Source organism: Crinia signifera, chromosome 12 (assembly GCF_055691185.1).
Source record: "Crinia signifera chromosome 12, ASM5569118v1, whole genome shotgun sequence".
NCBI lineage: Eukaryota > Metazoa > Chordata > Amphibia > Anura > Myobatrachidae > Crinia > Crinia signifera.
The window spans coordinates 56,449,050-56,464,643 of NC_139228.1; the positions used below are offsets into that span (position 1 = coordinate 56,449,050).

The 15,594-nt window shown below is 47.0% G+C and overlaps 1 protein-coding gene across 2 annotated transcripts; it reads left to right on the forward strand.

Moving 5' to 3' along the window:
* Positions 1-3,897: 3,897 nt before the first annotated feature.
* LOC146049803 (uncharacterized) lies at positions 3,898-15,498 on the forward strand. Of its 2 annotated transcripts, none has more exons than XM_083166433.1 (11): positions 3,898-4,068; positions 4,477-4,582; positions 5,544-5,672; positions 5,857-6,070; positions 7,229-7,351; positions 7,683-7,870; positions 7,944-8,140; positions 8,375-8,478; positions 8,583-8,643; positions 9,525-9,622; positions 15,034-15,498. In XM_083166433.1, exons 1-11 carry the CDS (start codon positions 3,908-3,910, stop codon positions 15,249-15,251), a joined length of 1,599 nt encoding a protein of 532 aa, XP_083022559.1. In that variant the 5' UTR covers positions 3,898-3,907; the 3' UTR covers positions 15,252-15,498. The 2 variants fall into 2 exon arrangements, with proteins under 2 accessions (XP_083022559.1, XP_083022560.1); XM_083166434.1 differs by having other exon boundaries at positions 8,375-8,472.
* The last annotated feature ends 96 nt before the right edge of the window (positions 15,499-15,594 follow it).

Here is a 15,594-nt window from a genome sequence, read left to right on the forward strand (position 1 = left end):
CCCCCGTCTGCCCCCATCACCCCCAGGTACATTTATTTATTTATTTATTTATTTACAGGTTCTTATATAGCGCAGCAGATTCCGTTGCGCTTTACAATAGTAGACAGTGATAAAACAAACTGGGTAACAACATACAGACTTGGAGGTAGGAGGGCCCTGCTGCAAGCTTACAATCTATAGGGATATAGGGGGAAACACAAGGACAGGCACCAGTAATACCATAGCAGTCCCACCAAGTTACAAGTCCAGAAGGGTAGCTATATAATACATAAGTGCCTCAGAGGGTTATGCATGTAGAACTTAAACATTATAGGCTTGCCTGAAGAGGTGAGTTTTCAGGGAACGCTTGAATGTTTGGAGGCTATTGGAGAGTCTTATTGTGCGTGGAAGGGCATTCCATAGGATGGGAGCAGCCCGATGAAAGTCCTGTAATAGTGAATGGGAGCTGGTGATCCGTGCAGAAGAGAGACGCAGATCTTGTGCAGAGCGGAGTGGTCGAGATGGGAGATATTTTGTGATAAGTAGAGAGATATATGCTGGTGCAGTATGGTTAATAGCTTTATAAGTTAGTAGAAGTGTTTTGTATTGAATACGGTAAGATACAGGTAACCAATGGAGGGACTGGCAGAGCGGATCAGCAGATGATGAGCGTCTTGCAAGGAAGATCAGCCTAGCAGCAGCATTTAAAATGGATTGTAGTGGTGAGAGTCTGTTCTTGGGAAGACCAGTCAGGAGACTATTGCAATAATCAATGCGGGATATAATGAGTGCATGTATAAGAGATTTAGTAGTTTCTTGTGTGAGATACGGTCGTATTTTGGATATGTTCTTTAGATGCATGTAACATGATTTGGAGACAGATTGAATGTGGGGAAGAAAGGACAGGTCAGAGTCGAGGATGACCCCTAAGCAACGAGCTTGTGGGGTAGGGTAGATGGTCGAGTTGTCAACAGTGATGGAGATATCAGGATGGTAACTGTTCTTAGTTGGCGAGAATATAAGTAATTCTGTTTTTGAAATATTGAGTTTGAGTTGGCGGGAAGACATCCAAGATGAGATGGCAGAGAGACATTCTGAAACTCGGCCCAAAACCACTGGTGACAAGTCTGGGGTTGATAGATAGATTTGAGTATCATCCGCATATAAGTGATACTGAAATCCGAAAGAGCTTATTAGTTTGCCAAGAGAGGAAGTATAGATGGAGAACAGCAGAGGACCTAAGACTGAGCCTTGCGGAACTCCGACTGACAGAGGTAGTGAAGAGGAAGTAGAGTCAGAGAAGCGAACGCTGAAAGAGCGATCAGATAGGTAAGATGTGAACCAGGAAAGGGCTGTATCATTAAGACCTAGGGAGTGTAGTGTTTCTACAAGAAGAGTGTGATCCACAGTGTCAAATGCAGCAGATAGATCTAGAAGAATAAGTAGTGAGTAATGGCCTTTAGCCTTAGCAGTTACCAGATCATTCACCACTTTAGTCAGTGCTGTCTCAGTGGAGTGTTGAGAGCGGAAGCCTGACTGAAGCGGGTCTAATAGGGTGTGAGAGTTAAGAAAGTTTGTGATGCGAGAGTAGACAAGTCTCTCCAGTAGCTTAGAGAGGCATGGGAGCTGAGAGATAGGACGATAGTTAGAGAGAGAGTTAGGGTCAGAATTCTGTTTTTTTAGAATAGGAGTAATCACTGCATGTTTGAGCAGAGATGGAAAAGTACCAGTAGCAAGAGAGAGATTGCAGATGTTAGTTAAGGTTGGAATAAGCACAGGAGATAGATTTTTTATAACTTGTGCAGGTATAGGATCAAGAGGAGAGGTAGTAGAGTAGGAGGATAAGAAGAGTGCAGATACTTCCTTTTCATTTGTGGGCTCAAATGAAGAGAAAGTGCCAGAGGGTTCAGGTAGGGAAGAGAGCGGGTTAGAGGTAGTAGAAGAGCATACCATTTCATCTCGGATGTTATCAATCTTGTCCTTAAAGTAGGAGGCAAGTTCTTGTGCACTGATGGTAGCCGGTGGGGGAGGAGGGGGAGGGTACAGAAGAGACTTGAAGGTGTTAAAAAGTCGCTTAGGGTTGGTGGCATGAGAAGAGATGAGAGATTGGTAGTATGTTTGTTTGGCAGTGTCCAAAGCATTGCAGTAGGAGTAGTAGCTAGTCTTATATGTGAGGAAATCAGTCATATTACGAGATTTACGCCATTGGCGTTCTAATTTACGTGACTGATTTCGTAGTTGTCTTGTTGCTTTGGAGTGCCATGGTTGGCATCTAAGCCTACGTGGGGTATAGTGGGTAGCTGGAGCCACTTCATCAAGGGCTGTTTCAAGAGTCTGGTAGAGGTGGGAAACAGCAGAGTCAGGAGAGGTAAGTGTAGAAATTAGTGAGAGCTGTTGTTGCAGGGAGGTGGTAAGTTGTGGAAAATTTATAGCTTTAGTATTTCTGCGGGTTAGAGCAGGCATGCATGATTTCTGTGTCAGTGAGCTTGGGGTAATGGAGGAGAGCGAGAGGGTTATGAGATTGTGATCAGAGAGAGGGAAGGGAGTGCTAGTAAAATCAGAGACTGAGCACAGCCTGGTGAAAACAAGGTCCAGGCAGTGACCTTCCTCATGAGTAGCGGCGTCTGACCACTGGGAGAGGCCGAGAGAGGAGGTTAGAGAGAGGAGTTTGGAAGCATGCACAGATTGTGGACTGTCAATAGCAATATTGAAGTCACCCAGGATGATAGTGGAGATGTCAGAGGATAAGAAATGGGGAAGCCAGGCAGAGAAATTTTCCAGAAATTGAGATTTGGGAAGCCCAGGTGGGCGATAGATAGCAGCCACACGCAGAGAGAAAGGGGAAAAAACCCTAATAGAGTGAACTTCAAATGATGTAAATGTGAGTGAAGGAACTGGTGGTAGAACGGAGTATGTGAAGGCTTGTGACAGTAATATACCAACTCCACCTCCTTTGCAGTTACCAGGCCTGGAGGTGTGAGTGAAATGGAAACCTCCATGTGACAGTGCTGCAGGCGAGGCCGTGTCTGATTGTGTGAGCCAGGTTTCTGTAACTGCCAGCAGGTTGAAATTGTGAGAGATGAAGAGGTCATGGATGTGGATGTTAATTTATTGCAAACAGAGCGCGCATTCAATAGGGCACATTTAAGTTGTTTGGGGTGTGGTGGGAGGCATGTGATATTTATGAGGTTTGATGAATTTCTAGTCTTAGAAGCAATTAAATCTGAATGGGACAGGTTATTGGGGCCTGGGTTTGGTGATATGTCACCAGCTAATAAGATTAAAAAGGAGAGATAGATATAGGTGGATGATTGTGTTTTTTTGTATTGGTGATGGGAAGTGGATGTGAAAGTACAAGTAGAGAAGTAAGTAAAGAGCTCATGAGTGCTTAGAAGAGGGGAGTGCATAATGGAAGAGGCAATGTGCACAGAATTGTGAGTATCAGGGAGATTATAGGATGGTTGAAGTTTGGTGATTATGCCGTGTAATGAAATGAGAAGTAGCAATGTAGTGAGCATGATCTGAATATGTTTGTGATCAGGTACATGTGTGTATTATATAGTATCTGTTACCCCATATCCCCCCACCTGTCCATCACCCCCAGGTATATGTGTGTATTATATTCCCTGTTACCCCATATGCCCCCACCTGTCCATCACCCCAGGTACATCATGTGTATATTATAGTATCTGTTACCCCATATCCCCCCACCTGTCCATCACCCCCAGGTATATGTGTATATTATATAGTACTTGTGTTACCCCATAAACCACACACACACACACACACACACACACACACACACACACACACACACACACACACACACACACACACCACAACCCTGTCCTGGATGTGACCTGCTCCCTCAGTACATTATCTGAGTCTCTCTGTGTTCTATGTCTCTCTCTGCAGTAAGGGAAGTCGGATGGGATTCCAGCTGCCGTTACCTCTCCCCCTCCCCAAACATTTGCTTCTCTTCAGCTTGGGGGATTGGAGCTCCTACACAAGAGACACCTTTGTGACCGCTCAGCTCAGTACGGGGTCCGGACAGCCGCAGCATATTGGGAAGCTGTCATCTGGCTGCAGGTAATGGGCATCACAGTCCCTACAGGGGGCTCATCTACAGGATCCGGACTAGTAATGGGGTGATATGTCGGCAGAATGAGGTCACTGGTGAGGGGCTTCCCTGTCTCCCCTTGTTATTACAGTAATCTTCAGCTATACTGTCATGGCTGCTCCATGTGTAATGTATGGCATCAGACAGGGATGGAAGATCTGGTATGGTGCTTGGTTCCATGTACATCCTGCCGGTATTATCCCTCCTATCTGTGTCCCTGTAGGTCACTAGTATGGGAGGGGGAGTGGAGCCTGGACACCGTCATGGCTGCTCCCAGTATAATGTATGACATCACAGACAGGGATGGAAACATTGGTATGGTGCTTGGTTCCATGTACATCCTGCTGGTATTATCCCTCCTATCTGTGTCCCTGTAGGTCACTAGTATGGGAGGGGGAGTGGAACCTGGACATTGTTATGGATTGCGTGAAGTTGTCTGCTCAAGGAATTCCGGCCAAGCTGTTTCTGACTGTAACTGGGAAGGTAACAATAGCACCTATATGATTTCCCATTTACCAATGTCCTCGTACTACCAGGATAAAACTGAGGCATCTTCCGGCACTGGGTCGCCCATGTGTTCTGCCTGCAAGTCACCAAACGTCTGCCTTTTAACTCTCCTGTATTGTATGCTGGTCATCCAATGCCTTGCATCTGCTGTCTAGTAATGATCTGCTCTCTTCTGGCTGGTCACCCACCCACTGCTTTGTATCTGCTGTCTGCCTGTCCCTCGCTCTCTACCCTTGCTGGTCACCCACCACCCAAACTCCAATAAGGAGTGTAAACATCAATTTGGTCGCGTCAATTTGTTTTTATTATTTTATTTTATTTTAATATTTTTTTATATATTTTTTTTTATTTCAGTTTATTTATTTTTATTTCATTTCATCTACTCCTCTTTACTTATCTCACTGCTATTATCATTATACTTACCTGCGTCTGCACTCTGCATATCTACGGTACCCACCCACCTCCCTCTCCTTAGCGCTTGTAAAAACTTCACTATTCATCCTCCTATTTATATCAAGCTGCTTTTACCCTCTAGCGCAATTCCTTTTAAAAGGAATTTATTCCTTTTTCTCTGCATCCAAGTGGTCACCCACCCTCTGCCTTGTCTATTACCTGCTTTATGACAGTCATCTGAATGCTGGTCAATCAGTCTCTGCCCTGTGTCTTCCATCACTGCATGCTTGTCACCTCCCCTTTATGGTCGTTCTGTAGTATGCTGGTCACCCCCCCTGTGCTGGATGTTCCCTCTGCTGGTCACCACCACCCCTCCCCCCCTGCGCTGGATGTTCCCTCTGCTGCCCCCCCTGCACTGGATGTTTCCTCTGCTGGTCACCCGCCATCCCTGCGCTGGATATTTCCTCTGCTGGTCACCCGCCCCCCTGCGCTGGGTCTTCTGTCTGTAGTTTGTGACCCTAATTTGTGGCTGTACTTTGCTCAGGTCATGAAAGGTTCGGGGTTCAGTAGCAGCACCCCAGCCAGGAGACGACTTGGCGTTGAACCACCCAGTAGCCCTCTGCTCTCGGAGAGCACGATTGCCCATGTGAGACTATTGGAAGCTCCTAGAGAGGTACGTACCCCATTGTCCCGAGGATGGCTCCTGTTTGGGTTCTGCGGGATGTGTACAGTATATTATTTGCTGGACATTATACGCCATCCCAGTAATATGGTCACAGGGATAAAGTGTGGGTGAATTTTCCCCGGGAAGGGCCCTACACACACATACTGTATATTAACGTTCTACTTCTTTCCAGGAAGAAGACCATATCGCAGAGACCCCCCAGCTGGCCACCAGTGTCGTACTGACAGACTCGCCACCTCTAAAGAAAGTGGCTTTAAATCCACCTGCCAACATGAAGGAAGCCATGCCAGGAGGGCAGGATCCATACAAGAGGCCAAACATACCCCGAAATCCCAGGAGGCTTCGCTTTGGCAGCAAAGGCTCGGAGGATGGTACCCCTGGGGCAGGTAAGTGGCTGATATTATACTGTACATGACAGTCTCTACTGTCCCTTATATTCAGACAATAGGCACAAAATAAGGGGGGGGGGGGTGATGCTGTGACACGGACTCATGGAAAGGTTACCCCGTGTCACTCACTTTTGACAAATTTCTGAATGTCTGTGCCCACCTCTGCCCTGGTGTATACCTTTCTCTGTCCCCTTCTGCCACTGGATGTACCCTCCCTTGCCCGCTCCAGCCTTGGGTCAGCCTTTCCCTACCTATTCCTGCCATGGGGTGTACCTTTCCCTACTTTCCTTGTTCTGCCTGCTCCTGCCCCAGGTCTACCTTTCACCGCCCCCTACTGCCTCTTCCAACCCCCTAATGCCCTGGGTATGCTTTTACCTGCTGCACCTGGCACAGGGTGTACCTCTCCCTATCTGCTCCTGCCCTGGGTCTGCTTTTACTTACCCGCTCCTGCCCTGGGTCTGCTTTTACCTGTTGCACCTGGCACGGGGTATAACTCTACCTACCCGCTCCTGCCCTGAGTGCTTTTATTTGCTGCACCTGGCACGGAGTGTACCTCTCCCTGCCCGCTGCTGCCCTCGGTCTGCTTTTAACTGCTGCACTTGGCATGGCGTGTACCTCACCCTACCCGCTGCTGCCCTGAGTCTGCTTTTAACTGCTGCAAAAGGCATGGTGTGTACCTCACCCTACCCGCTCCTGCGCTCATCTGCCTTTCCTTTTTAAGTAACAGGCTCTGCCCCAAAGCCTAGGAAGGGCGACTTCGGTCACACTTCTTCTTTTCAGCCCGTAATGCTGGGTACACACCAGGACGACTAGGGCCCGATCCCCTCAATCTAGATCCAATTCCGACCAATTGGATGTAGATTGTGTGCTGATTGGGCCCTTTTCTGTCCTGGTGTGGACCGATACCGATCCGATGCGCGGTCCCGCGGGTCGGTCGGTCGTTATTGAGATCCTACCTGCTGCAGGTAGGATCTCAATGACGACCATACAGTCGGGTGCGGGTTGCCATCGGATCGGACCCGCTCACGGTGCACATCGTAAGCGGGTCGTGCCCCCCCGCGTCACCGTGAGCGGGTCGGACGAGACACTGACGACCCGCTCACGCCCTGGTGTGTACCCTACATAAGTCCCTTTATGGATTGTTTATCCCCTCAGTGTACCCCTCAGCACGGTGGTGGCAAAGCGTCTGCCTTTGTGATCCAGATACAGCCATTCTGATTGGTGGAGAAGGAGCCAATGAGAAGCCATGTCGTGACTCACTGTGGAAGCTGGAAATAGGTACACCTAGCGTGTGTGTCCCCCTCCCCAAGTCCTTCAAGCGGCCCGTCTTGTACAGAGCAGTATATGGTTGCCAGTGGTGTAGCACAGTCTGTAAAATGATAGACGCTGATTGGTTAGCTTTCTCCATGTTATCTCTCTCCTAGATTTGATAGATCTCCCCCTAAGTGTTTTGAGAGAGACATACTTTAAGTTCTCTCCCCTATAACAGGACCGAGATTAGAGGTTACAGCTTGAGTGGAATCCCACACCTCTTTCACACATATTGCTAAGTGATTCTCACTGTTCCAGACCCCTAATGTCCTGCTCATCTTCCCTTTGCCCCAATTAGACAGTGACTTCTGGTTCCAGATGGACAGCTCGTGTTCCGGCTCTGCTCCGCAGTGTTCCCGGGGCCACACTGCGACCTTTGATCCCGAGAGCAAGAAGGTGTTTGTGTGTGGAGGGATGCGAGAGAGCCGCTGGTTCAGTAATATCTATATGCTGGACACTCTGGACTGGAAGTGGACGTTGGTCACCGTAAGTGTTGGCCACCTCTGCAAGGGCACAGTGTACGGATCAGTAACTTACATGGCTTTACATCCTACCACAGGCGGTGGGGAAGGTCCCTACTTTGTCCTACCACAGCGCCACCATGTACCAGCGAGAGCTCTACGTGTATGGAGGTCTATGTCCACAGCCGGGAGTAGAATCTGGATGCTCCACCAATTCTCTTTATATCTTCAATCCGGAGTTCAAGATCTGGTACCAGCCCATTGTGGAAGGAGAGAGGCCACTGCCGCGATTCGGGTGAGTCACCAATGCAGCCATAGTCATTGGGGTCCTCTCTCAGGCCAGACTAGTCAATGTTGCTGGACCAGAGCTGCTGAGAGTAGAGTTAGTGGATGATGCCTGAAGAAGAGCCTGAAATGGCCACCTAGAGAGAGACGCTTCACGTGGCCCTGCCCCAACGGGTATAAAAGATTAGTGGGTTAAGGTAGACTGGTGTAAGGGGTCTTACCGCCCCGCTCTCCTCTGTTCCAGTCACAGCTCCACGCTCCTGGGTAACCGCCTTGTCCTGTTTGGAGGTCGGCGCTCGCCGTCATCCGTTTATCTGAATGATGTACATATCCTGGACCTGGGTGAGTGTAAGTCCGGCAGTCTCCCATTAGCTCATTACTCCATATCCGGCGCATACTCTACTATTCACACGTAAGTGCTGTAATCTACCCGGTAATTCTTTCTTCCACAGGTTACATGGAATACACAGCCGTGACCCTCTCACCCTCCTCTGAGAAGCCAGCCCCACGCTGGTGAGATATCTGTCAGCTTATATGGGGGGTGGGGGCGCTGCGGTCATCCCTGGGCTGCCGCCATAGACCCCCCAGAGCGGTCTGTATAACAAACTGCTCCTCCTGGCAGGTCACCACTGTCTTTATAACTCGCTGCACATGCCGGTGATCAGCAAAAAATACCTATGTTGCACTATGGGCCATAGAATTCCATCTGCCGGCTCTTGGGTTGACCGCAGCTCTCTAAAGATTCCGTGACCTGACACAATCCAGAGACTGGCGTAGACCTTCCTCATAAGGTTCAGCCTGAGAGAATGGCTCATATCTTATGTGAACCAAGCTGCATTACTGTGCAACTCCTGCCTATGCCAAAAACAGTCAGAGCTTCTCAAACGTAGTCCTCAAGGTAGCCCAACAGTCCAGGTTTTAGGTATAAACATTGCTCAGCGCAAACCGTTAAATCCCGAGTTTGAGGTTTACATCAATGATGAATAAACCAGTAATATGTGGAACGCGCACCAGGGCCGCTGGCTATTTGTCTGCCGCCACCGTTGAAATGTCCGTGAGTAGGGATAGTCTGTAGGGGTAGAAGTTGCCCTGTACTGAGGGGGCTGATTCCGATTTGTACGTGAATGCCTCCGCCGCTGCTGTTTTTCTGCTGCGATTGAAGTCTCATTCCATCTCAATAAAGTCGCTGTGTGACCGCGGTGTATAAAGTCCATCAATAATAAAAATAAGGTCTCTCCAGGCTGCTTCCTGGGCCTTAGTTTGTTCGCACCAGGCCCCGCCTACTTGTGACATTATCAATAAGGAAATGTGTATTCATATGTTATGTGATCTCCATCCACCCCCTCCTCTAATATCGTCCTCATTACACTGTTTCTACCCTTGTGTGTTGGCAGTTTCCACGCCGCTATGCGGTTGTCTGAGCACAAGCTCCTGATCCACGGAGGATGTTCCGGAACCGGGGCCCTGAGAGACGCCTTCATCTTTAACCTCGGTAAGTGATCCGGCTCCGGTAGAAAACATAATACTCTGGAGTTTCTCCTCAATGGCAATTGGTTTTGTAGTGAATTCAATGTATAGAGGAGTAAGAACCGTGGCTAGGGGCTACATGGAAAATACTAAGCGCATAATGTGTTCCCAAAGACCGCCACCGTCATTGGACGCCTGACCACACGTGTGCATAGAGAATAGAACTGAGGTCTGCCCGCAGAGCCACCAAGTCACCAGGCTCTGGGGAGTACATTAAGGGGGGACCCCTATAGCTGAGACCACCCATGTTACAGGCCTTCCCCCTCGTGTTTAAGGCTCCTATATAAGCCATCGCCTTAGACATGGTTTGTGTCCTGTGACTTCCTTACACATTTACTGATATCGAGCCTTGTCTCTGCTCTGCCCACAGACACCATGTCCTGGAGCTCTGTCACATTTGGGGCAAACTCCCAGCTGCCTCGGGCCGGCCACTCCTTTTTTTTTTTTTAATTATTTTTATTTTCAATATGCAAAAAGACAAAACCAACATTAAGACATACACGCGATTCAAGATTACCGTGTTTCATATACAATTATTCATCTGCATTTTGTACAGTCAACTCGTTTTCGACATAGGTGGCCATGTGTATCATTTCATCTACTTATTAAACTTTTAAGATTAAGGTATTCTATCTCAACCCTCTCCCCAAACTTCTATAGTGTCTTGATTTATCCAGTGCCATTAAATATTATCCCACCGACTTTATCGGCGTCTTACTTTAACAAGTGCCAGTGCGAGTTATACTCTAAAAAAGTACATACAAGTGATTGTTTAGATATATATATAGACTTTTGTCCTAAGTTGAAACTTCTAACATCGTGTATCGTTCAAAACATGAAGTGAAATCTTTATACTAAAACATTGTTGAACACCCATAATCGAGCCCGAGTTGACTGTTAACATTCAGAAAACATGGTCCCATAAATCACATAAACTACAGTATATAACACTTACAATACAACCTTTATCCCCCCCTCCCGCCAGAACAAGCTTCGGTTCCTCCCCTCCCTCCTTGGTTTGCCTCTGACCGTAAAAATCTATCAAGATACACTGTCATCTCCTTTAGCTATTTTGTAATACTAAGTTGATCCATCTAGACCATACTGCCTCAAATTTCTTCTCTGCACCTCTAGCCAGATATATATACCTCTCGTGGTCCATTGTACTCTTAACTAGTGCCCGCCATTCCTCATAGGTTGGGCCCTCTACCGCCATCCACTTCCTTGCGATGCATACTTTTGCAATAGTACACAAATTCACTATCAGATCCCAGGTGTTTCTTGGTACTAACGCCCTGTCCCTTATGTTCAATATACATAGCTTAGGAGTGCACGCTCTCCTAGGGGTCCCCACTTGTACGAGGGAACCTATAACCCGGTCCCAAAAATCTTCAACCACTGGACAACTCCAAATCAAATGCAAAAAAGACCCCTCCGCCCCTTTACACTTGGGGCACACTGTCTCGGCCCTTCCTCCAAACTTCGCTAACTTAACAGGGGTTATATAAGACCTATGTGTAATAAATAGTTGAATCTGCTGAAATTTAAGTTGGGCTGTCGCTCTAGGGGTAGCTGCCAGGGCTTCTCGCCACTCCTCTTCGCTTATATTCCCAATATCTGCAACCCACTTGTTCTTTAAGGGGGCAAGATTATCTTCTCCTGCTTTCTCCAACAGTATTTTATATATCTGCGAAATCTGGTGATTTAATTTAATCTTTTTTAAAAGACATTTGGCTTTAGATTCCTCTATATTTGGACCCTTAGGCCCAAATTGGGCCACCAGTGCATGTTTCAATTGAAAATACCGAAAATTATAAGAGTTATCTAGATCAAATCTGTCTTTTAACTCTATAAAGGAGCAGTATGTCCCCTGTACATAAATTTGCCCGATCTCCGTTAGGCCTTTAATTCCCCAGGTTTTTTCTATCTGGAGGTCCTCCAATTCCCGAAATAGTTTTAAACTATAAAGGGGAGATTCAGGGTCTAACCCTTTACTACCCAAGATTTTATTCACTATTGCCCAAGTCTTAAGAATTTGTTTGAGGATTGGGGGCCACGAGTTTTTAATAGCGCCGGTTAAAAGTAGATGTAGGGGCGAGTACCCCGGAGTTATTGCACTTATCAAGTCTCTAATTACATCGGGGCCTTGTCCTGTATCTAAGCAAGTTTTCAAAGTCGACAACTGGGAGGATAAATAGTACAGCCAGAAGTCGGGTAAACCCAAACCCCCCTGTGACTTGGGCCTCGTTAAAACTTTTTGTCTAACTCGAGCTCTTTTTTTGTTCCATACTAGTGAAGAAATAATCCCCTCAAGAGTACGAAACCACTTATAGGGTAGATGGTGCGGGGCGTGTTGGATAATATATAGAATCTTCGGCTGTATAACCATTTTAATCAGGTTTACTCTCCCTGTCATTGACAGGGGAAGCTTGGACCAAGATGTTATTTTAGTTTTAATTTCATTTATCAAGGGGGTCAGGTTTAAATTCCCGAACTCCCCCGTATCGTTAGTTACCCATACTCCTAAATATAAAAATCTTTCTACCATCTGAAGTGGGATGACCGAGTCCAGAGGGGTGGGGATGAAGTTCCCAAGCCCAAGCGCAGATGATTTACTCCAATTAATCTTAAGACCAGACATGGTTCCGAAATGTTCTATCATGTCCAATAGGATTGGCATTGTATGAGCATAGTTATGAAGGAACAATAGGATATCATCAGCGTAAAGAGCTATACGATCCTCCCTTCCCCCCAGGGAGAGGCCCCGGATTCTGCCACTCGACCTAATCGCACAAGCCAATGGCTCCAATGTGATGGCAAAAAGTGCTGGTGATAGGGGGCATCCTTGACGGGTACCCCTCCCTACGGGGAAGGGAGGTGAAATGCGGCCATTGACCATAACACGTGCAGTTGGATGCGAATACAATACTTTAATCCATTTTATAAAACCTGGCCCTACCCCTATCCACTCGAGTGCCTTCCACAAGAAGTCCCATTCTACCGTATCGAACGCCTTGGCGGCGTCTAATGACACCACTGCAGCGTTCGTGGCCCCCGGTTGAGGTACCTGTATATGTGCATACAGTCTCCTCAAATTAGATGAAGAGGACCTGCCGGGAATAAAACCAGTCTGGTCTGTATGGATCAGATCCCCAAGGACGACATTTAGTCGAGTGGATAGGAGTTTGGCAAGGATCTTAATGTCACATGGGAGCAGTGAGATAGGTCTATATGACTCTCTAGCACACGGGTCTTTACCTTTTTTCAAAAGTGTTATTATTAAGGCTTCCGACATTGAGGGGGCCAAGCATCCTTTCTCATAGAGATTATTAAAAAGAGTAAGTAATTTTGAAGCGAAAAATTGGGGATATAGTTTGTACAAATCCTGAGGGAGCCCATCTGTCCCTGGGGCCTTACCACTAGGGCTTGCCTTGATGGCGTCAATTATCTCTTGGACCGTTAGTGGAGCCTCCAATCTAGCCATATCCTCCTGAGGGATTCTTTGATGGGGGATCTGGTCTAAGTAGGTCTTGATTTTATCTGCCCCACACTTAGTTGTTGATGTATATATATTTTTATAGTATTGTACAAAACTCTGCATTATGTCAGAGGTTGTGGTGTAGCATTCCCCGTTATCCCCAATTACTTTAGTTACTATAGTGGGCGATCTATCAGATTTTACTAACGCAGCGAGAAAACTCCCAGGTCTGTCCCCTTGTGCATAGATTTTATGATGTTTAAATACTTCACGTATCCTAGTCACATCCTTCAATTTATCCATCCAAGACCTCTGAGCCTCCAGCCAAGATTTTTTATTTTCCTCCGTTTTTTCCTTTACATATTTTTGTTCCGCCTTAACGCAGTTATTCTCTAATAATAATTCTTCTTGCTTACCTATTGCCTTAACCCTGGCGACCTCTCTAATTATGGAGCCCCGAAGATTTGCCTTAAAGGCGTCCCAAACAATTTCTGGGCCTGCTGTGCCTTGATTAAGGGACCAGAAACTTTCCCACTGCTCCTCCAGCCCCGAGCCTGGAGCCAATTTAGATAACCATTGTGTGTTAAGTCTCCAGTATACCAACCCTCTTTCGTCTCCGGGAATCACTGCCACTTCCAACGGGGAATGGTCCGATATGCCCCTGGCTTTATGTTTCACCCCTGAAACCCTGAGACAACAGGATTCGGTGCCCAGAGCCATATCGATTCTCGAGAAAGTATCATGTGTCCCGGAGAAGCAAGAGAACTCCCGGATTCCAGGGTTCCATATTCTCCATATATCTCTCAACCCCATATCATTAATAAAGGAAGAGAAGGGGGTACTTACACTAGCGATACTATGCTTGGGGGAATTCCATCTGTCCCAATATGGGTCCATTACATTATTAAAATCGCCAAGGACCATTACGGGGGTGTTGGGAGCTAGGGCCATAAATTCTGCCACTTTTTTCAGGACCTCGTAGTTAAACGGGGGAGGTATATACACTGATATTAACAGAAATTCAAACGTCTCCAACTTGCATCTCAGAAAAACAAATCTGCCGTAAGGGTCTACTTGTATCAAATCAGGTTTGAAGGATATGCCTTTCCTCACCAAGATAGAGACCCCCCTTGAGTTCGCGGTGTATGTCGAGTGGTAGGCCCACCCTACCCATGGTCTTTTAAGGGAGAGCACTCTTCCTCCCTCAAGGTGGGTCTCTTGAAGACAAGCAATATCCACGGCATTTTTACGTAGCTCATTCATAACTAATGCCCTTTTGAATTTATTATTTAGGCCCCTTACATTCCAAGATGTAATATTATATTTTATAAGACCCATTAACGATTCTTATTGATATTGGAAATAACACAGTAAGGACATGATAAACGGAGACTTAACTAAACATGAGGCGAACCCGGAAACGAAGCTTGTTCCAAAAAAACCCATCCCCTTCTCCCACCCCCCACCCTGCATGCCACCCCCCACCCCTGACATGCCTCCCCCTAGCCCAAACCCAACCCCCAGAAAGAAGCCCGATGGGGCAATATATATCAATATATGTAGTGAATTCAATGTATAGAGGAGTAAGAACCGTGGCTAGGGGCTACATGGAAAATACTAAGCGCATAATGTGTTCCCAAAGACCGCCACCGTCATTGGACGCCTGACCACACGTGTGCATAGAGAATAGAACTGAGGTCTGCCCGCAGAGCCACCAAGTCACCAGGCTCTGGGGAGTACATTAAGGGGGGACCCCTATAGCTGAGACCACCCATGTTACAGGCCTTCCCCCTCGTGTTTAAGGCTCCTATATAAGCCATCGCCTTAGACATGGTTTGTGTCCTGTGACTTCCTTACACATTTACTGATATCGAGCCTTGTCTCTGCTCTGCCCACAGACACCATGTCCTGGAGCTCTGTCACATTTGGGGCAAACTCCCAGCTGCCTCGGGCCGGCCACTCCTTGCTCAACCTGACTTCCTCCCACCTGACTGACTCCGACAAGGAAAAGCGCGGAAAGCGGAGTATGTGCAGGGTCCTCATCATCGGGGGGTCTGATGGGGCCGGAAACTTCTATAGCGACACCCCCAAGTTTAAACTGGACCTGGGTACTTAGTGAGGGGGAAGGAGGGGGTCTTTTTTTTATTTAATATATAAATATTAAATCTGTTGTCACTGCTATTCAGCTACAGAGGTGATTTGGGGGGGGGGGTAATTTATTACAAAATCAGCTGCACTAAAGAGTTTTTGTTTTAGATATTTCACAATGCAGTGACATAAGTGCCCACTAGAGGGAGGTGTTGGGGCTGTTTAATTGTATCACCTGTTGTGTTGTCACTAATAGAGATTTTTTATTATTATTATTATTATGATGTCATTTGTTTCTTCATTAGAGGTGATGTCTGTATACGTGTGAATTGTTAGTGGTGTAAGAGTGCCGTAAGGGGAGAGACTGGATG